General features: G+C 45.3%; 1 protein-coding gene across 1 annotated transcript in view; it reads left to right on the forward strand.

Moving 5' to 3' along the window:
* Positions 1-277: 277 nt before the first annotated feature.
* Positions 278-25,299, forward strand: part of LOC138566526 (haloacid dehalogenase-like hydrolase domain-containing 5) — a 160,965-nt gene continuing 135,943 nt past the window's right edge. The window contains exons 1-2 of the mRNA XM_069643954.1: positions 278-542; positions 24,881-25,090. Of these exons, the coding sequence (XP_069500055.1) occupies positions 444-542; positions 24,881-25,090 (309 nt within the window). The 5' untranslated portion in view covers positions 278-443. The remainder of the gene's footprint in view (positions 543-24,880; positions 25,091-25,299) is intronic.

Below are 25,299 nucleotides of genomic sequence, written 5' to 3' on the forward strand. Positions count from 1 at the left end.
GTCACGTCATGTGGCTGAGTCTCCGGGGGGCATCGGAAGTTCCTCGTGTTTTGCTGCACGTTGTATATTTCAGTAATCCACTTTGTGAGCGGAATGCCTCTCCAGTTGCAGCGGATGGCGGGGGCGCGCGCTGGAGGCCTGGGATGCAGAGACCCAGCAGCTGGGGCTCTGGGGGCGTGGCTAGCAGGGGCACGTCGGCGGCTCTGCGCTCTAATTGGAGCAGCGAGGCGGCCCATATACGCGGCAGCCGCTCTTCCGAGAAGAGAGTAGCGCCTCCAGTCCCCGCCCGGCTGGAGCGAGAGTGCGGGGCGAGGAAGGGGAGAGCAGCAGGGCCGCAGCCCCAGACAAAGTGCGCGATTCCCGAGGCCTCCCCGCACCTCTGCCAGTGACGGATCCGGAAGAAGAGGGCGGCCGCCGGGGATCGCGCTCGGAGCGCAGCAGCCATGAGTCGAGCTCTGTGGCCGGCGTTCAGGCGCCTGTGTGGCCGGGGAGCACGGGGCTGCGGCGGGGCGAGCAGCGATCAGCAGCCGAGCCGCGCCGCGGTGAGTGAGTCAGAGGGGGGCATGGAAACAGGATGTGCTCTGGCAGCGCAACAAAGGAGGGGGAGGGGCCCGCTGCTCGCGCAAGGGGGACCCCGGCTTTCTGCTGGGTGGGCTGTGTCCAGTCTACACACAAAGCAGGAAACTGCTATCGGATGGCCAGCGTAGGGTGGAAGGAGAGCCATTAGTGACTGGAACCTTATCATGCAAACAATATCCATATAGCAACGTATGTCACATATTGCGGGTGTTGAGCTGGCATTACAAGGGGCACGGAAACTACGGTAAACGTGACTAGGTGTGCATAGCGCTACGGCGACCCTAGAAGCGGGCAAGCGCCTTTTAATACCCTAGCGAGTACACCGGTTAAAGGGCTTGAGAAAGTACAGTGTCTGCATGCTTGTACAGTGGGCAATGCTGCCTAGACACTATAGTCTACATTCCAGCATGCCCAAGATGGTGGGGGGGGGGGTAGTTGCCAAGCCACGTGTATTGCGGCGAAAAGCCACTTCACCGATGAGAAGTGTCGGGGGTGGCAGACAGTGGCTCTCCTTGGCTGTTAAAATAAATGTGGCGTCCTCTCTCCTCCCACATAGGGCGGAGTTGGGGTAGCTTCTCGGAACACCAACTACGTCATCTAGTTTCCTTTTGTGATGCTTTTGGTCAACACGTAGGGCACCGTAGACTCGCGGACAAGCTTCTCCCCGAGTAGGACAACAAAGAGGGGTACAGTAGCCCCCTTCTTTACCACAGCCAGTCGCAGGATGTGTGGGGGCAAAGGTGGCATTTTGTTCTGTCCGCATCTGTTCAGATACACATTTGTCTCCAAAGCTGTTCTTGGTAAATTGTCATTGTGACTTTCTTAGAATACATCTCATCGTAGCACATTTTCTTTTCTCGTGTGCTCAATGTTCCTGAAAGACAAAGACCCTTCTAATAACCACGCCCCACGAACTTGCTTTGTTTTCAGAATGATGCGCTTGTTGGCAGCAAATCTGTCAACACCGTTGTTTGGCAACAGCCGGCAACTTTATTTTTTTTTCTCACACGAGTGAGTCCATGCCCGCCCTGACCCACATGTTTCTAGCGCTGCCTGCTGCGCGATGCCACAAAGGCGACTCTTGACACCCTCCTGCCTGCCCCCGGGGCGCGTCTCGTTTCTCTTCCGGGAGACCCGGAGACGGCGGTTCCACGCTCTGAGATCGGGCGCGGAGGCGTCCGTTGTGCTCTTAACTTTATCACGAGTTCAGGCCAGTAAGTACGCCTGTGGTGGGAGTTGCAGGCGGCTGCCCTTCCTTCCTTCCTTCGGAAAAGAAAGAACTTGCTTTTTAGATTGATAGTGGACTTAAGTGTTCTGTTGTTGCATGCATTCTAAATAGGAATACACTTGTTTAAAAACAAACAAAAAAAACGATATATATATACTTTTATCCGACTCGTACGCCTCCTGCTTTGAGCCTATTGCCCGAAGCTTTCTCTCTACTGCTTGTTGCAGTCATGATGTATGCATTGCTGGAGGCCACTGAGCAGGTTGCATTGTTACAGCCTGGAAATGTGCAATTATAGAACCCAGCCATCTGCCAGGATCGTGTCAAGTTCCTGGTGACCGAGAACCTTTGGGCCCATCATGACTGTCCTGTGCTACAAAGGGGAGGCTACATCAAGGTATCCCTCCCTCGTTTTGAAGTTCGTGAGATGGTTACTGCTAGCATTTGTACAGATTCCTTTAAATCGCTTGTTAGTGTTCAGCGCGCCACGTAAGGTACCTAATTGGTGGGATCAGTTCTGAACTGGCTGCGCCATATGCTGCTCTGGCACACTTGTTCTCTGAGAGTCCCATTGTCTGGTGCACGTCTCCTATAGCCTCTCCAGCCATTGCTGACTGCGATGTGCCCAGAGAACAACTCGCCTTGGAGGAAAGGTGCATGGGTAGAAGGACGAGCCATGGCTTGGGGGTGTGGGCCAGTCTGGTGTTCCAGTGCATACATTGTCATCGTGTGTCTCTGCGGGAATGTTGCAGTCCCACTGAGGGCGCATTGTTATATGGGAGGGTTCTTTTGGTTATACACTTGGTAAGGGTCGCACAGAAGGGTTTACCACTTTATTTTCTGTCTGATTAAAATACAGTACAAAACACAATTATCATAAAACAATTCATATGAAAAGCAATTAACATAAAATACTATAATCCATACAAACCCTAAATATATCGCATATTAATTTCATCATAAAAAGTGACCAACACGAGGTGTCACTCACATTTCCAAATTCATATATACACACCTTTTTTTAAATCCATTAAGCTTTCGACTATCATACATCACCCCCTTGTGCAAGCGACCCTGTTTTGTCCTTCATGACTCATATTCATATATGGTGAGCGGCTGCATCACAATCGGTTCGGCCCCCATCAGTGTGGCCCAAAATTGATCTCTTTTCCAGGGAGCTGACGAATTTTCCATACCCACTTATATGAAGGCCTGTCAGAGACCCACATGCAGTCAATAAGTGCCTACTTGTCTCTACAGAAAAACAATACTTGTTGTTTTACTTGACATTTATATAGCGCCTTAAATATCATTGGTATGACCTCCAAAGCGCTGGTAGGTTGAACGCCCTTGGGAACCGCAGTTCAAGTCAGTAGGGAGAGTGTTGTATGGTCCGTGGGCACACCGGATATGTGTGCAGCTGGTGTGGTTGTTTCATGATGGCTGCTTCTTAGCGGTAGGTATGGTGCTGAGGAAATCAGTTGGCTGTGTTCAGCCAGGATGGTGGACACCCAGACTGAGTTCAGGCTGCATTAGGCCTGAGGAGACTCCTAAGCTAGCCGGAATGTGCTCAGCTAGCTGTGTTATTAGGACGATGAGGAGTTCGAGGGGTGATGTTAGTATGAGAACAGCTAGCCCGAATTTATCATGGTATAGCTGTGTTCTAGTTGAATGATGGTGTATAGGAGAGAGTAAGCTTAGTAGTGTGATATGGTGGGTGGTTATCAGTAAAGCGCCTGCGACCAGGCACAAGAGCTGGACAGAGGGGCGTACAAAGCGGCATATGTATATAACGCGACGGGATGGATAGGGGTAAACATGTGATACGGATAATATGGGGATACAGGTACATAGCATATATAGGGGATATACATCCTCTCCATTCCAATCCACTTCATCTTTTCCAGCAACTCCATCCGTTCTTATAGACTCATCTGTTCCATCAACTGTTTCCTCGGTTCTATCTGTTCCATCTGTTCTCTCCGTTCCATTCTGTCTATTACATCCGTTTCACCACTCTATCTGTTCATCCACTGTTTGTTCCATCTGCTCTCTGCATTCCGTCTGTTCATCGACTCCATGCGTTCCATCGGTCGTATCGACTCCGTTCATTCCATTCCATTTGTTTAATATATTTCATACGTTCAATTTATCTTGTGTTTGTACATTACGCCAATGGCTAGTGAATTCTTAAGTCTACGGAGTATTTAAAGGAAGTTGCAACGTAAATCTCCTCAGCTCACGACCATTTGGTTAGATAATTCGGAGGCTTTCCAAGCTTGAAGCCTTGACACGCAAATTCCCTATACCTCTGAAGGGTGCATAATTTGTCAATACCCGTGGCCAAATCAAATTCCCTTGCTTTTTTCTTTATCACTTTTTCGTAGTCTGGGCAGCGCTCAAATATTTCCAAGTTCAAACCCAGATCAAACTTGTATTTTTTGGCAAAAGTATGCAATTCTAAAATAAAATAGTTCTGCATATCCTTGCCAAGCAATTGTAATACATTGTTAGAGAAACGGCTTGTTATGCCCAAATTGGCAAGTAACAACTTCACGCGATGCTCGATGTAGCTTTTAATGGCCATCCACCTCTTCCATAGTTTTTCATATATAAAAACCTTGTAAGGGAAGGCCGATTATCTAACCGTTATTGGAAAACCCAAGTACAAAACCAAGTGTTCTCTAACTGTCTTTTCCAGATGCCACTTAAATATTTCGGCCGCAACTATGATTCCCCCCCCACCCCAAACACATGGTTGGCATCTTCGTTTTATTTATGACCATTGACTTTTCTTTTTGCATAACTAAACAGAGCTTCTAACGATCGTTGTAAGCTAATCTGTGTCTGGTCAAAAATTATGTCAGATGACTTTTGTACCATTTAATATTTTTGGGGGGGTTTCTTGAGGACTTGAGCGCAGGTTCCAGGTCCGCTTTGTATCCGTTGTACACGGTGGGGCCCAATAAGCATCCCTGGTGTGTGGGTATATAATCAGAAAGTTGACCTTCTGATCTAAGGCGTATGGCAACGATTCAATGTAATAGAGCAGTTCAGGATCGACGCCCCCCCTTTTTTTTTTTTTGTTTTGGTTTTTTATTTATTTATTTTTGAGCGTCTTCCAAATAGGCTTTCGAAAGAAATATGGTGCGACATCTAACATAGCAGCGCTCCAGTCTCTGAGGGGCATAAGAACCAAACCATCTATAATCTTGTAATGTGGATTTTTCCAAAGCCTTTGATTTGGTATCTAGAACAAGGCTTTGGTTTAAATTGGAGGAAAAAAATATTACTTCCAACCAGGTAGTTAGTTGATCCAAAAGTATATTAGGAAAACATTTCTGACAGGAATCCGTCATCGCCAACAGGCGATAGTTTGATGGTACTACCTCTCCCTTTTTTAGGATCGGGACCAAAAAAGATGGCTGCCAGCTATCAGTTATAATCCCAGTGTCTATGATGTGAGAATATAGGATTTCGAATACCCTAGCCTTCGGTGCCGGGTTGTCCTTGAATACCAAATTTGGAATTCCGTTGGGACGGGGGTGCGCAGTGCTTTAGAGATTAATATTAAATGTTCCAAGTTACACTCCCTCATCTCTTCAAAGAGCGGACCCCCCCTTTAGTTATGTCATCCCGACACCAAGCCAATGACACAGCTGTATCCTCCACGGACGTAAGATAATTTAGGGGGGAATACACTTGTTGAACACGTAATGTCCATGTCACCTGAGAGACGGGGTTCATTTCCATCTGTGACCAGGAATTCCGAAAGGTATTATAATTACGCCCAAAGGATTTTGAGCTTTCAATGGAGGTATACTTTGGTAAACTCTGCCATGCCTTTGTAAAAGATGGGAGTCATCCCTTCATTAATTTTTGACTGGTCCCATTAACTGGCCATTAGTGCAATCTCTATCCCCAGCGTATTTAAGGTCCCGTTCACCAGTTTATATCCCTGTTGTCCCATTGAATTCTATTGGCCGCTGGGTTAACCATTATCTTAGAAAATTTTCTGACGTCTTAAGGGTGCTTTTGTTAATTCGTATTGGTGCATTGTAACAAATGCCCGGGTTCATCGGCACTATCAATGTTCAGCCAACACAATTAAATGCTGCTGTGGTGTTCACAGAAGAAACAGACCATTTGTTGTAGTCTGAACGAAGCCTGTTCACAAAGGCTGTTTTGAAAACAAAAATCTGTGTATTCCTGGTAATGGAAGGGATTAACAAAATTAAATAATTTGTTTTTCCCATTGCTCATTCTAAAAAGTTCATTTCAAATGATCACTTCCAATGGATATTGTAGTCATTGTAAGACCGCTGCACTGTCTGAGTAAAGTCCATAATCAACTAGAATATCCAGGGGAGCGCTGCTGAGCTGCCACGCAAGATGGCTACTTAACTTGAAAGTTCTGTTCGTTGTCGGCTCCTCCTACATTCAGCTGTCTTTCCACCACTTAATGTTTGCAGTAGACATCTGTAGGGCTGCTGCTTGCCCAGAGCTAATTTGTTCATAATTCCGGACTCTTCCTGGGTGTAAATGACCATACTTTTGTTACAGCGGTCCCTCAGTGTGCTATTCCATGACGGCCTCAGTCATTTGCTCTACTTTTTAGTACAGTTGTGCTGCGTTTTGCTGTATCCCTGTGTCTCTTTGCTTAGGGCAATCAATGGCTTTTGGTGGTGGTGGGTGGTGTTTGTATAGCGCCTTTTACCATTGTTAGGATTACAAAGCGCTGTGGGTTGAACGCCCTTGGGGACCGACCAGTCGAGACTAGCACAGAGTCGTGTAGTAAAACGTGCTTGGGTGCACTCAGAATGTGTGAAGCCAGTGTGCAATAGTTGGTGTGTAGCAGCTTCCTAGTGCTCGGTGTGATGCAGTGGTTGTGTAAGATCAGTAGAATGTGTGCAGGGGTATGGTTGAGAATGACGTTATGTGTGCAGCTATGCCGAATTAATAATTAATCGAGGGGGCGGGGGGGGGGTGTAGCTGCATTCTATTGTTGGTGCAGAGGCAAGAGCTAGCATAGCAGTGTGTCTGTGTGTTTTCCAGAGGGACCGTGTTCCATCAGCTTCCCTGTTTCTTCATGGGTCTGATTGTTATGGCAGAGACTGGCGGCAGAATCAAGGCAGATCTGCCCTAAAGCTCATGCTACTGTGAGATGGGACGGGGACGAGGAAGTTGGGGCATGGTGTCGCTGCTCTGATTACTTGTGGTAATCTTCATTACACACAGGCCTACTGTTCCTCCTGATTCCTGTTGCCCGCTTCTCAGCCCTTGGGTTCACTATAATCCTCCTCTGCTGGTGTGAGAACAGGGTTATTGTGAGTGAAGTGAGCCTTACCCAACCCGCCAGGGATTGGGTGTCAAACATTAAGAGAGGAAATTAGGTGTCTCGTTGGTGAAATGGCGGGGCTGCCTTCGGGACCGGGGCGAGGAAGAGCAAGACTAAGGGCCTCATTACACGGATGGCGGAGAACCATGGCGCTATTAGCGCCATGGTTCATGCCGGTAAAATACCGGCACCGCCTTGGCGGAAAGGGGAATTACCGCCCCATTCCAAGGTTGGCGGGGCGGTAATTCCCCCTTCCACCATTGCCCATTCCCATTTTTGCCCCATGGGGCTCAATGGGAATGGGGAAGGCGCAAATTGTGGAACCGTAATTAGCTCCCTGGGTCCCTTTGCGGGTTGGTTTTTAACGCCTGCAAAAAGCAGGCGTTAAATCCCCCCAACCCACAAAGGGACCTCGTAGTGAGGCGGTAAGGATTTACCGGTACCAGTATTTAACCGGTAAATCCTTATCGCCAGAATATTACCGGCACGTCATGGATCGACGTCTGCCTCTGTGAGGCACATTGCAGCGTTCTGATCGTGGCTTAGAAACCAGCCTACCCTTTCCAAATACAAATCGGTAAAGTTGTTCTGCTTTTTACACATGAAACTGTGATATGCTCTTTAGGACAGACGGCGACACGATGTTAAGTGGTGCATGAGATGCGAGGCGTGTGCGGGCTATGTGCGGCCTCAGCCGTTCATTGTTGACTTATTTGTCCGTGGCGATGGTCAATTGGTCATCTGGAGGGTGCCCTTTGACAAGCTGCGGATCCTATGTCTGACCCACAATGGCCGCGACAGGTGCAGAGAGAATGCTTGACCTCCGCCATCCGAGCAACATGTTGATGCTTTGTTTTTTGCATCACTCGTGTCCGGTCATTGCTTTAATTTGTTTTTGTAACCGGGAGGAGCTTATAACCTAAAACATTATTAAAGAAAATTACTGAACTTGGTTGAGAAAGGCCTTCTGTACCGAGTCGCTCTCAACGCACTCTGCTCAGACATTCTTCAACGTGCACTCCCGGACCTGTGTGGCTTTGATGTCGCTAAGCGAGCCCGTTCGGCAGTAATTTGTGGTTTCGATGGCATCCTTAAGCACGTTTTTGTGAACCGCAGAGGTTTGTTTCAGTCGGTGTCTCATAGCATTGATCCCAACCGTGCTTTGTGTCTCACAAGCAGCACATTTGTATGTGTCTGTTTATACGGCAAGTCTGTTCTGGCAGCAAACATTCAAACGCAGGAGCATCTGGCTGTTCTCTTCACATTAAGCTTGCCAGTATGAGCGAGAAATGCAGAATTGGTGGTTTTAAAAAACCAACGCTGTGCACCCTGTCCATTTTCCTACTACATTCATATCCCGGTCTCCATCGTTGCTTCGCACTATTTCCCAACTCCTTTTGAAATCCAGTTAATCTCCATGGTGCTGCATATTACCAATTCTGTGACTGTGTGGCCTGTTCCTGAGCCCATCTCAGGCCTCTTTCCGGTGGGTGGGCCTTGTTTTCAGGAAATGGATACATTGGGTGGCAACCCGGTCCATGGCTTCATCAGGAGACTTGCATGTGAAAGGATTGCCTTGCTGAAATGCAGCCAAAAGGGGAAGCACCTGGTGCTTTCCTCGCTCGCCCACCTCTCATACATTTGGGAGGGGGAGGAGAATGTTTAGATGGTTAAGAACTCCCACTCTAAAAGATCCCTACTCAAGTTGGTGGAAGAAAGAGTGCATGGGGCTGTAGATGGGACCACAGAGCCTCCCTAGTGACTACCACGTGGTCACTGCATTCAACAACTTCCTTCTCCCTTGTATCCTCTGACAATGAGACAATTGGGGGTCCTAAGAGCAAGTATCGGATCTATGTGATTGTATGGGGGGGGGGGAAATCCTGCAGCCGAAAATACAGACTCCCAGCTCCTGCGCCTTTCAACATGAAACATACTGGTGGAGACCCCGGAGCCTATCCTCCACCTGCGACTTCAATCTCACTGAGACCATTCTTTTAGTGAGCGGCAACAGAAAATACTTGGGCGACCAACAAATAGCAGTAGGCCAAATTTTATTTTAGCCCCCTTAGGTAGGTGACGTGCTGAAAGCGGTGGATTGAATGTCCCAATGGGTTCTGTCCTGGAACATCGCTAGGATAGAAAGGCACCTGAGCGAACCAGACTGGATTGCCTGGATCATAGCTGTGAGATCGTATGTATTCAGGAAACCTGGGCCCAATTACCAATTGAGGTACAGGGTTTCAAGGCGTTAAGTGAAAAGCGCAAGAGGGAGGCCATGGGGTGAAGGGGGGGTGCTATTGACCAGGGTGGTAGCAGGATCAGAGTGGCAAACAGAAATACGTGATATGGGTTAATCTGCTCTCCAATCGGTAAGAACAGAAAGGGGCATGCTCTAATCATATTTAATATAAATGGACCATATGGAATGAACCCACTTGGGAAGCTAGTACATTTACAGGAACTGATACAAAATTTGGGCGCATGACAGCTATTCCTACAGGTTTAACATATGCACTAGACACAGCCCAAATATTGCAGGGAATAAATTGAAGGACGAGCAATGGGAGGTACAGTGATGACCCCCCACCCCCCCCAAAGAACACCTTTCTTGGGTTCGAATGATGTTCCACACATATAGCTTTTTATTCTTGCATTGACTAGCGACTGGGAACTTGTGTTCATCGTCGATCGCAGAGAAAGCAAAATCATAAACCACTTAGCCTGTCAATGTGATTATTTTGAAAGCGGGGCGATATGCTGGTGCCAGGTGGGCCACTTAGGATCTCCAGAAATACCGGGCGTGTCGTCAAATGGGATTGCATTGAGCCAGTCGGGCTAAAACGCAATATTTATCAACAGCCTTGACAAACATTGAGAATATATGTGGCTGGGATCTAAGTGATAACAAGGTCCTGGCTGAACATGATAACTTGGTAGCTGCTCTATAGTCACTATTTACAAGACCAGCGAACGAGTGAAAATAAAGAGCGATTTGGAAGCCAGATTGGTTTGACAATGATTGTAGACGGGCAAATGAACACCTAATGCAATGCCTAGTCACTGAAGGGGCAAGTGAACAAAGAGGAGCTTCACTTACAGAGATCCCACTATAAAGAAGGATACATAAAGCGAAATTGGATGATCTCGGGAGGCTGCAACCAAGAGGGATGCCTAGGGTTTCTGGACCCTAGTCTCAGGGAACCAACAACCATAAGGTTAATTGCCATAGCTCCCCTGAAAATTGGTTTAACCATTTAACAGGCTCTATAAAAATGCCATATATTCAATGGGTGCGCCAATACTGAGGGACCTTTAGCAAAAGGCCTAGTGATGAGTGACCATAACAGATTGTGAGAAACCGGAAGGTGTCTCACCTGCTAGTCCCTGCAGGTGGCCAGGGCGTGGCCATCGCCTTTTGATCCAGACACTGGGGATGGACCAGTGCGGGAGGATCACCGGGGTGAGGGGTCTTCAGGGGAGTGGAACACCAAATGGCGAGATGTGGTATCCCTCCCCCTCAACACCTTTACCCTATCCTCCAGATAGGATATGTGGGAACTCCTCCAAACCCCCAAGACCGGTCTGTGTTGAAGTTAAGGTTGCAAGCAGCAACATTGTATAACGTTCGCAGAAATGACCATTGTTAAACACGTGTTATGAAAGATTTAAGTAAAGCCAAACTGCTGATGAATGCTTGACCTTGAGAAGGAAAGATAAAATGCCATTGACAGTGGCCTGGCACCGCAAATGTGCTCAATTGAAGGTCTCTGTAAGGTATCCTGCCAAGAGGTGGCAGAAACAAAAGTAGAAGATTGATAAGAACACTGTGTGTAGTGAATCGAAGTGGTCCTGCATCGGTTTAAGCAAAACCCCTCACACATTCAAAAATCTTCGATTTTTGATATCAAGAGGAAAACATAGAAAGTTAGATTACATGGTCCGAACCTGAACACGGGAGACAAATGTGAATTTTGTGCTAAAGAGATCTGAGCCTGAATGAAGGAGATCTGTGGTGCGAGGGAGACCAAGTGTAAACAGGGGTTCAAACCTGAAGGATGGAGACCCATGATGAACACTGAAAGCGAGAACTTGTACGTGTGAAAATCCTCATGCGAAAGGAACTTTGATGCTTGTTTTTAATTTTTCTTTTTTTTTTTTTACGACGGGCCCTCTACAGTAATAGACTGTTATTGGAAAAGAGGCTTTGTCAGAAGGCCCTGACATTTATACTTTGAACTGTGCCCTTGTGTCCGAGAAGCCAGTGTGTGTGCGCAAAGCTCGAATGTGCCGCCTTGTCCCTTCGGAAGGTGTTTTTCGTGCAACACTCTTGTCGTCTTTCAACATCTTAGCCCTGTCGTGTGGCGATCTTGAACGAGATTGCCCAGAGGACCGGGACTCGGTGGACTGTTCACGGGGTGTCGAACGTTGTCGAGTATTCGATTTATCTGTCGACTGGGGCTTATGTGTTTTGTGGTGTGTGCTTTTGAAGCGCTCCCACCGCCGGGGTGTAGTCTCCACAACATGGCTGCCAGCCTGTCCTACGGGGTCGGGCCTGCGCTTGGGTAGCTGAAGCTACTCCGGTGCCCTTGCCATCCGAAAGTGCGGCATCTCTGCCATCATTGAAGGGTCCTTCTACGTCCATTGCCTCGAGTTGCCTGATGTAGTGGGTCCAGCACGTAGTGGAACGGTCCTTCAACGTCTCAGGCTTGAAGAACCTGCATGCTCGACAAGACATTTCAACGTGGTGTCTCGGGAGACGCAAGTTGCAAACTAAATGCTTGTCCACCCAGGGGAATTTATGGTTGCACTTAAGGCAAAACTTAAATGGAGTGTTTTCCATAATTCTGGGTAAAAGGGATGGCAGCTGGTCCTACAAAGTGTAGGAAGGGGAGAATATGCATTCTAAAATGGGGGGGAGAGGGGCAGTACGGTCTGTCGTGATGGTCTCCGACTGCAGTATCATTTCTCTTTCCTTGGCATGGTGTTACGGCAGTAGAAGAAAGGATGGAAAGAAAAACTATTGTAATTATACAAATTCAATGGCTTATCGCCGAAAGGAACTCTGCTATACGCGTCAGTCTAGTATGGCGGGTAAAAAACAATCTGAGGGACCTCGACACGTGAGGTATCGTGGGTACAGTAGACGTCACAATAGAGATAGTATTACTGGCATGCCCTGTCGCTGTCCGTTTTTGAAACTCCAACAACTGTAATACTCTGCAGCTTCCACTAGATCGTCGGCCTATGCACAGCATGTGAATCTAAGCAGATAAAAGCATCACAAATACGATTACAGTGAGTAATGTATCATATATATGTATTCCGTTTGACAGCCACAGTTTTGTGGAGTGAGAGTGAACAAAAAGGAAAGCATATTTGATTATATAGCTTTTCTTTGCTCAGGAGACTAACTTTTAGTGCAACACACATATTTTACCGACCAATATTTTTTAAGGTTGGACAAATGGCAGAACAAGTTGAAGCGAAGAGGCGGCCGGCAGCACTAAATCTCTTCAATCAGGACCAAACAAAGACTGAAACTACCAGCAAGCCTCACTGCAAATAACGTTGGACAACTTGGAGAAAATAAAGAAAAAAGAAATTTCCAAATGGTGGGAGGCCATGACCTTGCAAACATATTTAGAAGTCCAACGTATCCCCACATTCGAAGACATAGACCCCCCAACTCATTGAGGAATGGACAGTCCATACTAATACATGTTCCTTCAAAATTATTGAGTCTAATCAAATTCTCTAAAATAGACAGGACAAAACATCTCAAAGGCATTGAAGAAATGGAGTAACAATTGTTTGCCTCTGAGATATGGGGATGAATGTTAGAAAAGAAGGATTAGAGTAGAAGAACATTTGGAAAGACATGAGGGGGAAATCGGAATAAGGAAACATAAATTTAAACAGGATCATTTGGATTATGAACAAGGAAGAATATATACGTTTTGATGTTCCCATCAAAAATAGACTGGAACAGATTGCTACCAACCAACAAAAACCTGGCACTGTATCAGATGAGTTGAGTAGTTCTGAAGTGGATACTTCAGACACCGATGGGCCAATATCAAAAAAGCTCAACTTTTTAGAGGAGTTCAAACTGCTTCATTTAGACAGCAGAGTGGACAAAAGGGGAAGGGGCCAATACGCTGGACAAGGCCCGACAAGGAGGGGACGCCAGCACAATCATTCTGTCCAATATGACCACACAATCTTTCAGCAACCCGAGGGGGAGACTGAGAGGAAGGAAGATCTCTGCTAAAAATCTTCATCATTTCAAATAGAATATTAAAAGATAGGTACTCTCCCTAGGGCTGTCCTTCAGTCTGAAATATTTTTATGACTATACGTCCACGAGAGTGGACTTATTCAAGTTCACTAGGAAATTGACCAAGTTCTATGCTACCAAGTTGATGAGGGACGATCTAGAAAGGAGATATTTCTTCATAGACTATCACTGAAAAAGATATTACTGGTATGTGTCTTGCGAGCATGGAGCAACAGTCAGAACCACAATCTGAGGACGATGCTGAACTGGACAACCAAATGCTAAAAGACATATTTGGAATTCAGACAGACATAAATTTCCCTAGCAAGTTTAAACCCAAAGTCTTCTGTCCTAACATAATATGTGGTCCTGTAGACACTTTTGAAAACTTAGTCATGAAAGACTTAAAGAAACTACCTGCCAAAATCCAATCTACAAGAAGAAATTTGAGTTTCCATCAATTCAAGGCATTGGAAAGTTAAGAAATGATCACACTATAGTCATACGCCTTTCTGATAAGGGAGGTGGAATAGTTATGATGAATAGCAATCAATATTAAATGGAAGCTAGTAGACAATTAAGCAATGTTAACAATTATGTAATAGAGAAAAAAGTACTAACTGATACCAACGTACTCTACAATTCTATGCTCCATAATTGGTGTGATCTTGAACTTCTAGAAGAGGATGAATACTTTTTCTTTAAAAAAAAAAAAAAAAAACCACATCCCATGACACTGTTTACTTTAATCCTAAAATTCACAAGACCCTTGTAGTCCCCCCTCCCCCACCCGGGTCATCCCCTTGTTTCCTCTCTGGGTAGTCTTCTGTAAAATGCATCCAAATATCTGGATTTGTTTTTTTATTTTTTCAACCTTTGTTTCCAGTTTAAGTTCATATATACAAGACACATCTGATTTACTTACAAAGTTAAGCAACATCAATTGGGAACCTGAATATATACTGGTATCTGTAAGAGGATTCAATTCAACACTACAGCTAAGTCAATGCCTAGTCTGGGATACTGAATGGAAACCCTTATTGATATATCTTTGTGTCCAGTTCATGAGTTCTGGATGACTACCCCTATATAACACCCCTCTCTTAGAATCCCCCTGACCCCACTGAGCCAAGAAGTAGTTCTGTTTTGTAAGTTTAAAAGGTTTATTTGAGAATGTAAACAATATATATATCACACTTTATAATAAATTGAATATCACACTTAATCTGAGCAGTAATCAATAATGGATAATCTGGCACTAGCTCACTTCTTTATAATCAATGATGAGTGGGTATAGGATGGATAAGATAGCAACAATACTTTTATGGTTTCAAATAGATGCAATGTGGAATGAAAATGCAGTACAGAAAATACTTTGATAGTATTTCAGCAAAAGACAATGTAATCACTGTCTTGGACAATTCACCCCCCCTCCTTTATGCAATGTAAGGAGATGAAGAGGAGAGCACACAGTTCTTAGGAATGCAATTAAATAGAATTCAGTTCAATTTCCCCCCAGCAGCTTATACAACAGATAGGAGTTTTGAAACACAGACCCAAGTGCTTTGAATGTGGTGGCAATGAAGTGAGAAATATGCTGAAAATGCTTTTAATTCCCTTTAGGAGGTTCAGGGTGAGTAGTAGCTACTTGGAATGAGTTTAGGCTCACTTTAGCAATGATTCGGAGATGGTGATTAAGAGGCAAACAAATTTTTAGCAAGGAAAGAAATGACTGCTGATGGTTACACGTGGCTGGATTTTTAACCAAATCGCTGTAAAATTCGCAAGTGCGTGAATCGTGATTGCGGAAAAAGTATAAGGAGTAGGAAAGTTAAACCAAGTTCGTAGCCCAAACGGTTCCAGAGATATGAACGAATTTGTAAAGGTCGTTTTTCGAATTTAAAGTAACTCAAATTGACAGGTGACAGCTTTTAAAAATGACAGGTGACAGCTATGCGGCTGCAGAATTGACAAGTGACAGTTGGGAGGCAGTTGTACTTAGATTATATCACTGGAAACTAAGAGATTTGGTTTCACACCGTCCTAGCTGTACTCACAATGTATTTGGAAGGCCTAGGTCTCACGGATCGGGTCAAGATGGCTTCGGTTCTGGTTTCGCCCCGGACGGTCTCTGCGCACAGCGTCTGGTCTCTGCTCTGCTGGTCTGGTCTGACACTGCTCCTGGCCCGGCTCCTGGATCTCTGGGTACATCGTCTGTGCACAGCTCCTGGATCTTTCTGCACAGCTTTCTCTGGACACAGCGCTTATCTGCACGGCTCCTGGATGCTGCTACCGCCATTAGGTTTGCTGGATGCTGAGGCCTGCTGAGAAGAGTTCTCAGTTTGTGGGTTTAGGCCCTTGCTTTGAGTTCTGAATCAAGTTCTTTGGAGTTTTAAAGTCTAAGTGTTGGATCTGGTATCTTCTGGATGTTGTGTGGTCCGGCAGAGCGCGTTGCAGCAACTGGATTTGAATGTCCTTTCTAGCTTCCAGTGGCTCTTTTTATGTCTTTTGAAAGTGGGTGTGTGTAGCATCACTAAGCCGGCCCCTCTCTCAACTGTCATTGGTCACGCTTTCCGCACTGCTTGGATTGGGGGAAGGAAATGTGTGTCATAGTGATGTCATTTAATGGCCTGCAGAAAGGACACTCCCTGTCAAATTACACACAAATCTATATTTGACCTAAAGACATATTTGCACAGATACACATTTGTTTAAAATTACATGCACCCATCACATATCAAATGAGGTATACTCTGTTCAAACTCTGCTCTTCCTGGGGGCTTGCATCCAGAAATGGCAACATTTTGTGTTTTTTTTTTTTTTTTTTTTTAATGGGTTTTGCAACATCGGATTTTTCTCCAGATTTATACACATATACACCCCCCCTCCCACACACATCTCAGTAACTTTCCAGGTCGCTAGCTTAAATGCAGTGTCTACAATATCAATAAATAGCGGGGTTTTGCCTCAGGACATGGCAGTTTCGCAACGCGTCTTAAAACGTGCACAGAAAAATCACAAGAATTATGGTATCATTTTGACAAGTCCGCACTGTGAGTTATACATCTTTCTTAGAATCATATTCTGGCCAACAGGGGTGTGTCTTTTCAGGTCACATGGTGTAGAAACCAGTTTATCCAGTTTCTGCCAAGCTCAGAGACCCTGCCCCTCCCAGCTTCTGCCAAGAGGAAGCTATTTTACGGCCCCCCCAATAAACCATCTGCCTGAGTCAAGGAAGGGCTTTGTTCAACCTCCTGCAGTCTGTAGGTGCTCCACCCCAATCCAATTATCAGGGAGATGGCATATCCTTTTAGTGTGGGCAGCAGAAGGCAGCTAGGCCTGGGAACTGCTGTGGATCCAGTTTCACTCCAGTTGGGGGAAGTTGTCAAGCAGAATTCAGTTCCTTTAAGCCAGAATTTAGCTAACATGTCACTTTTTGTTCCCAGTTTAAATCCAACATACCATTTTTACACATGCAGCTAAAACACCGAGTCTCAGTTCTAAACTATGACATTTCAACAGTGTCAAACTTTGTGACACTCAAAAGTAGGTCACTCAGTTAATTTAAACATTTTCGATTTTTGGTAGTTTTAAATCCAGTTTCAGTTAAGCTGCTGCAGACCTGCAGAGCTCAGCCAGTCTTGTTATGAACATTGTTTTGAGGCTCTTCAACTTCCCAGATTTTGTATGCACACATACTTCATTCTGCCAGATGTCTGCTGGTGTTCAGTGAGATTTTTGGACATGTTGCAATGTTTGAAATAGGCATTTTGAGCTGGCATTCAGGGAAACAAAAGGTGATTTTTTTAAAGTGTGGTTTTTCCTTTGGCACACATTTCACTCATTGCACCCCGGCCCATCCTGCTCGCGGTGGTTTTAGTGTGCACAAACTGCGTGGTTCTCCTGGATTTTGGCACACATGTGGGCTTTTTGGCCATCTTGGATTTTCTAAGCCCACAGCACCAAATGTTGCAGCATGATAGCTCAAACGTGGGTCAGGACACCCAACATATCTCCTTATGTAGTCCCTTTATGAAACACACAGCTGGTATTGAAGCATGAAAATTCTTTCTGGAAAGCAGATCCATTAGTTTGCGACAACACAATGGAATGCTTCTAGAGATGCTTAAGTTCTGTCTAGAACACATTTCCTTCATGATACTGTAATCTATAGGCAAATCCAGGGCACGGCTATGGGGTCTTGTATGGCCCCAACATATACCAATTTGCATATGGGATGGTGGGAGACCCAGATAGCATGGACAGAAGAAATGGAACATTTGACAAAACACATAGGTCATTAATGAACTGAAACTATAAGACTATTTATCATCTGGGACGGAACAGAAATGGAATTAAACAACTATGTAAAAATGTTAAATAGAAATGAATTGAACTTGGAATTAACATCTATCCATAGCAAATCTGAATTGGTATTTCTAGATGTGAACTTTATACTTGGAAGACAATCAATTAACATCTAAACTATATAGAAAAATGACCAGTTCCAAATCAACTCTCCACGCTAGAAGCCACCATCCCAAACCCCTAAAGAACTCCATACCGTATGGAGAATTCTTAAGAGCCAAACAAGCCTGCAGTAACAATTTACGATGCTGAAGCGAGACATATTGGTCAAAGGTTCATCAGGCGGGGCTATACCAAGAACACTGTGGCAGAATGTTTTGGTAAAGCAGAAAAAACAAATCGACAGGATCTGTTCAAAACCAGTAGTGTCAGAAAGAATGATAAAAATCAGATTTATCCCTGGCTTTAATCTTCAAGCCAAAAAGATAAAGTGCATAATGAACAAACGCTGTAAAGTGCTTCTCACAGACACTGACCTTAAAGTACTTGACGCACCTAGTGTAACTTATCAGAAAGCTCTGACTTTAAAAACTATTTTATTTCCAAGTTTGTTGATTACAAACACTGACTCACTAGAGAACAAGTTGGTTTCCGAAAGTGGGCTGATTGTAAAATCTGGGAGTATGTATCTAAAATGTGGGAGTATGTATCTAAGGAGCCTTTTATCAGTTCCAATGTTTTTAGGTGGAAGTACAAAGACAAGATTACTTGTCTAACTAAATATGTGCTATGTGATCACTTGCACATGTGGCCTACACTATATTGGTCCGACTATAGGGCCACTAAAGCTGCGTATACCATAGCATTACAGATCTATCAAAAATGGTGATTTAACATACCCTCTTACGGGGCATTTTCTTCAAAAACACAGTTGTAACATCAAAGCGATGTCATTTCTAGGCCTAGCACATGTACCTCAACACAAGACTGGGTACCCGAGAACTCAAATTAAGACAGTTGGATGTTTCTCTAATCTGCAAATTTGACACTTTAACACATTTGGGTCTAAACATTGATTCTGAGATCTATGTGTTCCTGCAATGAGAAAGCATGGGAAGCATGATAACTATTAGAGTGAAATAATGAGATTATGCTTCCATATTGATCTAGGAGATGCACTTTAGAGTTTCCCCCTATAATTCATAGGATATGACCTAGCACTACATCAGCTTTTTAATATATATGGTTGCTTCACTAGCACTTTTGATAATTAATTATCTAGAGGGGGAAAACAGAATATTGAGTCAAAGTGTATTTCTGACATTGAATTATACGAGCCTTAAAGTTCATCGGTGTTCTTGTTTTAGATCATGATGCTGATATCACTTGTTTTAAGATATGGCATGTGAACCTTTCATGTGGATATCAATTGTCCTAATCTATATTTGTGATGCACTATGGGAAACCACACCCTATAGCTACTTGATATAGTTGCTGTATAGTTCCTTTGGTTTTAGGAAACGGGCATTTTGGCATACTGTTTTGTTGCAACTAATTGCTGATTAATGGAAATGCACTTTCAATGTGGATATTTATTTTTTACATACCCTGATGATTATATGCGATAGGAGCATTACTGAATGTCTTCATTGAAGAGAGGTTTGGTATGGCACACTGTGACCAGGTCTCGCAGTTTAAAAGTGAGAGGATATAATCAAGTGGAGATGCTGCTGCTGTCCGTCATCCGCTTCTTAACACTCCCTTTCGGGGCATGTGATCCTGCACTATTTTTAACAGGGTAGGATCAGTTTTATTACAATAAGCGCACTAGCGTACTAAACACCTATTTTGCTGTAATTCAAAACCAGCTGAAGGGCAGAGGTAAGGAGCTGGATGCCCACCCCCAGATAGCTTGCGATATCAGTAATAAATGCACAATATCGAAAATATAGTGTATTTTACCCTGGGATTCATGTTAATGTGGTCATTCCAATGTGGTGGCCACTTTTTTGTAGCAACTACTCAGCGTAGAGTTAGTGATCACCTGATCGCGATACATGTGATCTGTGGGAGGAGCATTCCGCTCATGCCAGCGCCTTTTTAAACTTGTTGGTGTTTTCCCACAAATGGATAATATAAGCCTGAGGAAGCTCGTTGGATCGTGTGGCGTTTTCCACCCGGGAGGGTGAGTGTTTTTATGGACTTGACTGTCATGTGGTAGGTTTACCTATGATACCTACCCTTTTCCTTGTGTTGTATGAATATTATTAAATAAAATCTATTTGTTTTATAAAAGGTAGCGTGGTCTTCAGTGCTTGGGTTCTTTTACATATTTTCCAGCAGGTTTTTGGGCATGCCAGTAATACTATCCTTAGTGTGACGTCCACTGTACCATGATCCCTCGCACGTCGAGGTCCCTCAAATTGTTATTTTTCTGACATGAGGTGTAGCGTGAATACAGTTGTAGCCAAGCAGATACGTATCAGGCAAGCTCTTAAGCATCCATGCGCCTTCTCTCCGAGGGGGGAAGGGGTGGGTCGCATGTGAATCTAAGCGGATAAAATCATCAGAAATGCGATCACAGTGAGTAATATATATTTCTTGTGTCAGTGTCCTAACCACAGCATTTAACAATCAACGGCAAACGAAGGATAGGCCAGTTCACCCTGGGAAGTGCTGTTCCAAGAATTTCATTGCTTCCTCTGGGATTGTAAAAAAGTTTTTACATTTTTTCAGAATGTTCAACCCTGAGCTTGGTTGGGAACAGCATTGTGTACTTAACCCCAATGTCACATTCTCGTCTTCACTGCCAAGAAGGACTTCATACCTGCTGCACAGTGATGGAGACATCAGGATAAAGATGAATTCTGTTAAAACCCAGCAGCAGTTCCCCTTTAGCCCTGGCGCACGCAACAGTGCATCTCTGTCACAGTAATTCAGGTCCCGGGCAATTATTTGGCGAGGAGGACTTCCTGGTTTAGGCTACATGGTCGGTGAGCACATTGGCAACAGCTTGGCACCATCCAGGAGGGAGAGGAGGGTGCGTTCTACAAAGTCTTCCATGGGGCCCACAATGTTGTTCTCGGGCACACCGATTATGGACAGGTTATTGCGCCGGGACGACAAACCCTCATTTTCCTTGCTGACAGCTTGCACCTGCTTGGTGAGTGAAGTTACGTCAGCACTGAGGGTGGTGATGTCCTCTGCCAGCCCAATTCTGCTCTCGGCCTCAGTGACCTGGGTGTCGTTTTTTCCATGCGGCCCTTTGTGACGCTAATTGCACCACTTATGTCTTAATATTCAGGGTAGTGAACCCCTCCAACATGTAATACATCATTTGTTGCAACTCTGTGGGCTGCCTAGCTACGGGCGTGGAAGGGCCCGCCCCAGCCTCCTCTGCTTCCCAAAGTTCCTTGGAGGCAGTTTTGGAAAACATGTTATAGCACTTTGCTCAACGGCCCCCCCACCCCCCTTGGTCATGGCTGCACCGCATGCTGAGATGGTCGGTAGACGGACAATGTAATACAGTAGTTGCCGGGGAAAGCAGCTGGTGTGATGGGTGCTGGGCCAGGAATGCCAGGAGCAAGCGAGCCGCCCAATGCGGAGGAGGAGCCGGAAGGGACTCCAAAGCAGTATCCCAGGCTGCCAGGGATCAGGGTGCCACTAGCATGTAGCAACTCACTGCACTGGCACTCGCCCAGTGCGAAGACCCACTGGGACAGCTCTGGATCTCCAGACGTAGCGGCAGCCACAGAGTTGATGGCACATAAGCACCAATAGATGATAGTAGCCCATGCGCTCGCCTCACGAGTAAACGCCGGCCTCTGAAGGCACCTCTGTCAGCAGGGTGCCGCAATGTAGGTCGGCAGGGCGCAGCAGCCGTCGCGCCAAAGGGGCGGCAGCCACAACGCAGGCCAGCTGCAGTATGGAGGGGCCAAAAAAAGCCCTGAGTCGGTCAGGGAGGTGATGTGACCTTCACACTCCAGCCAGCCCGCCCAGGCTCCAGTGTGTCTGGAAAGGCAGGAAGTGAGGGAGGGTCCCGAAATATGCCTGACCTTTGTCTCTAGGTGTGCCTGAGTGAAACCAGTTCTGATTGGCTGGCTGTCCATCAGGACAGCCACCCTGCTGGGTGTTTGACACCCTAGGGCTGTGAATGAATGGGAACTTGCTTGAAAGGTGCAGCTTTTGGGGCTAGAGACAGTCGACCACTGGAGGACATCCGATAAAGACGCCAGCAGCACCCTCATGGACTGCAAAGTGCCCGGTGAAGCCCTGCAGCTGTGCTGACCGCGTTTTCGTTTCAACTGGGAAGATCCTTACGGGACAACTTCCTCTATTGGGCTGGTGGGACCAACTAGCCTTGAGACAAACTTCATTTTGGCGCAACCCCCTGCCTTGCTGTTACTTTCCAAGGCTGCAGAATCCCAATGCCTGGGAACCACTGACCTGCATTGCCTTCGGAAGTGCCAATCCGGCTAAAACTTTGTGGGCAGCCAGAGGACCCTACAGAAGCAGGAAATCTTAGTCCTGGACTGAGGGATCAAGTAACTTCTAACCAGAGCTGTTTGCCCTTTTTCGAGGCTGAGAAAAAGGGAGAGGGACTGATCCAATTTTTCTGCACACAAACTTAGTTAAAAACTTGTGTTTAAAGAGTTAAGTGATAATTGGATTAATAGTTTTCTGACACAGGATGGAGAATGTTTACTTTTGACGAACATTCGGACAACTCGCTCAAGTTTTCCTAAATTGAGGCAGGGCAAAAATAGGGATGCGTGTTTAAAAAAAAAAAAGAAAAATCTATATCCCACACATGACCCCTCTGGTCAGTTTGCTTCTTCTACACCCACACTCTACTTGTGAATTATGAACCTGTCGTCTTCCACTTCGTGCTGTATATAGACAGCACAATCTGTAGCATACATCAAGAACGGTTATCTATTTTGGAGCATTTGTGGGCCCTGATCATGATGGAATTAATGCTTTTGTCACTGTATAAGGTCCCCTTTAACCCCCCCCCCCCCAACCAATCTCCCGCCATATATATATATACACTGTGCTTACCACTAGGTACTGGGCATACATTTAGTTTAGAAGTGGAAATGGGCATGCCTGGGGCCATTTATTGACTTTATTTATTTTTTATTTTTTTTAAATGCTTTGTGTTAAAACTTTAAGTACTTGGTTGCAGTTACTTTGTCATAAGTGTGTGTTTTTCAGTATGCCGGTGTGGTCTTTTCTCTCGGGGGTAATAACTATTGGGACTAATTGTACCTTACTGCCAGATACAAAAAAACTGCTCCCTTGAGTGAAGCTTTTGTTCTGCAGTAGCTACTCTTTAGGGTATTTCGGTTGGAAATCCTGCCTTGCCATTAGGTTAGAAATTCCCCTGTGAAATGTGGGCGATGGGAGGTTTCTACCGTCACTTCTGCATGGCTGATGGTACCATATTTGTATCCAGCAATATTGTGATCAATTTGGAGCACTTTAGATTTCCGTTCTTGCTGCCAAGTGGCTGCTTGGTAGTGCTGTGTTTGCTCATTGCTTGCAGTTGGTGTCATTCATTTGTCTCGGGAGGATAGCTCAGGGGCAATGTGCTCGCCTTGGAAGCAAGACGACACAGAGCCCCAGAGGTTCGACCCCCCCCCCCCAAGGGCGCTTTGAAACCTCTGGGTATTGAACAGGTTATTTATAAATAACCTGTTCAATACCCAATCATATCATTAATTTTCTCTAGCTTCGCATTAAAGGCATCATGTTTTGTACATGGTCCAGCATTGTGCTGTGTTGGTACATGCAACTTGTTCTCTGCAATGGACAGGTACTTCTCATAATACAGAAGTTTCGTGGCAGTGACGATGAAACCATTTTTAATTTGGAAGATTTTCGTGAGCTGTGAAATGGATCCACTTTTTTGGGGATCTATATTTTTGCCAGTTAATTAGGTAGCTTGTTTACTTTTATGGTTACATTTCTTTTCCCCGCGTAATTACCGGCCACCGTTAAGCAAGCAGCACCTCTGCTCCAGGGATTATCTATTTCCTCGTAATTTGATCTGAGAAAAGAGCACTAATACCCTGTTGTCTGTGGAGAACAGCTGCATGGCTAGTACAAAGGACTTGCAATCGTGTACCCCAGAAGAAGGTTGAATTACCATAGCCTTTGGGTGACACTGTATAACTCAAATATGTATGAGAAGACCTGCGGCCACATACTTTGTAATTGCTGCTGCATGGAAGAGGCATCGCTAAGCGAATGGCTTTGGGTACTGTGCCGTCATGGCTTTCACTGCCCGTATTAGACTTACCTGCAGTACATCATTTTCGGGGGAGGGGGGAGAGAATGGTGGGAGTCGAGTATTCCAAATTAATGTGCAGATGGGTATGTGTGTCTCTACCTTATACGTGGCCCAGGCATCCTTGCTTTGTGAATAGGTGTCTTAATGTTTTGCTACAGATCTTTGATGGTCCCTGAGAAGCAAACAATCGGACTGCTTTACACAGCTGCATCTGAGGGACTAGAAGGAAAGTACAGTGGCTAGCGATACGTGAGCGCATTAAGTTCAAAACGTTGTCTATCGCCCACCGTTGTCTCACCAATACGGCCGCGCTAGCTGCCTCTACCAAAGACAGAAAACCAACCCAACAAGACGCACACGCTCAGCCAACTCCAATTGCCTGAGGGTCCCCAAGTTCAAACACGCTAGAGGGGGGGGGGAAGGGGGCTCCAGTTTCCCAGTAATTACAACCAAGCTCTGGAGCTCCCTCCCCCTTTACCATTTGCGCGGAACAGTCCTACTGGCCTTTCAGAAAACACTGAACCTGGTTATTACCTGTCTCTGCACATCCCCTGATTGCTTCACACCATGTGCGTTCGAACCGCACCAGTGTTTGACTTTACTGTGACCGTTTATATATGCTGCTGTAACTTGCAGCAACATACATGAATGGTCACAGTAACGTATAATTTTAGTATGACGTTTCATGTATGTTGCTCCAATGTAACTAGTGCCTGGATGCCTCAGGGTTCAGTTGCGTGGATTACAAATGCAAAATAATGTGGTGCCTATAAATCCTTAATGCTATCTCAGGTTTTTTTTTTTTGTGGTGATTGGTCTAAAAGTAACTACTTTTGTATTTCCACTATATAGCCAAGCGCTGAGCCCTCCTTCGGCCTCTTGTTTGATATTGATGGTGTTTTGGTTCGTGGGAAAACTCCTATACCAGCAGCCAGGAAAGCCTTCCAGAAGCTGGTTAACCCACAGGGCCATTTCCTGGTGCCTGTAATATTTGTAACCAATGCCGGGAACTGTCTTCGCCAGTCAAAAGCGGATCAGCTGTCTCAGATTCTGGGAGTGCCGGTGAGTAATCTGCACTTGAATATACAAGCTGGTTAAAGATGAAATGTTTTGGTGTGTGGAGGATGTTAAATATATTGTTCGCTGTTTCAGTTTCTAATCAGAATGACTTTCTGGTGATGAAGGGCTGCGCCATGGATGGTTTAGGAAAAATGGGTGGTGGGGCGCATCTAATTGGTGGTAGATTGTTTATTAATGACTGGATGTCTACT

The sequence above is a fragment of the Ambystoma mexicanum genome, chromosome 2p (assembly GCF_040938575.1).
Source record: "Ambystoma mexicanum isolate Mex_15411 chromosome 2p, UKY_AmexF1_1, whole genome shotgun sequence".
Taxonomy (NCBI): Eukaryota; Metazoa; Chordata; class Amphibia; order Caudata; family Ambystomatidae; genus Ambystoma; species Ambystoma mexicanum.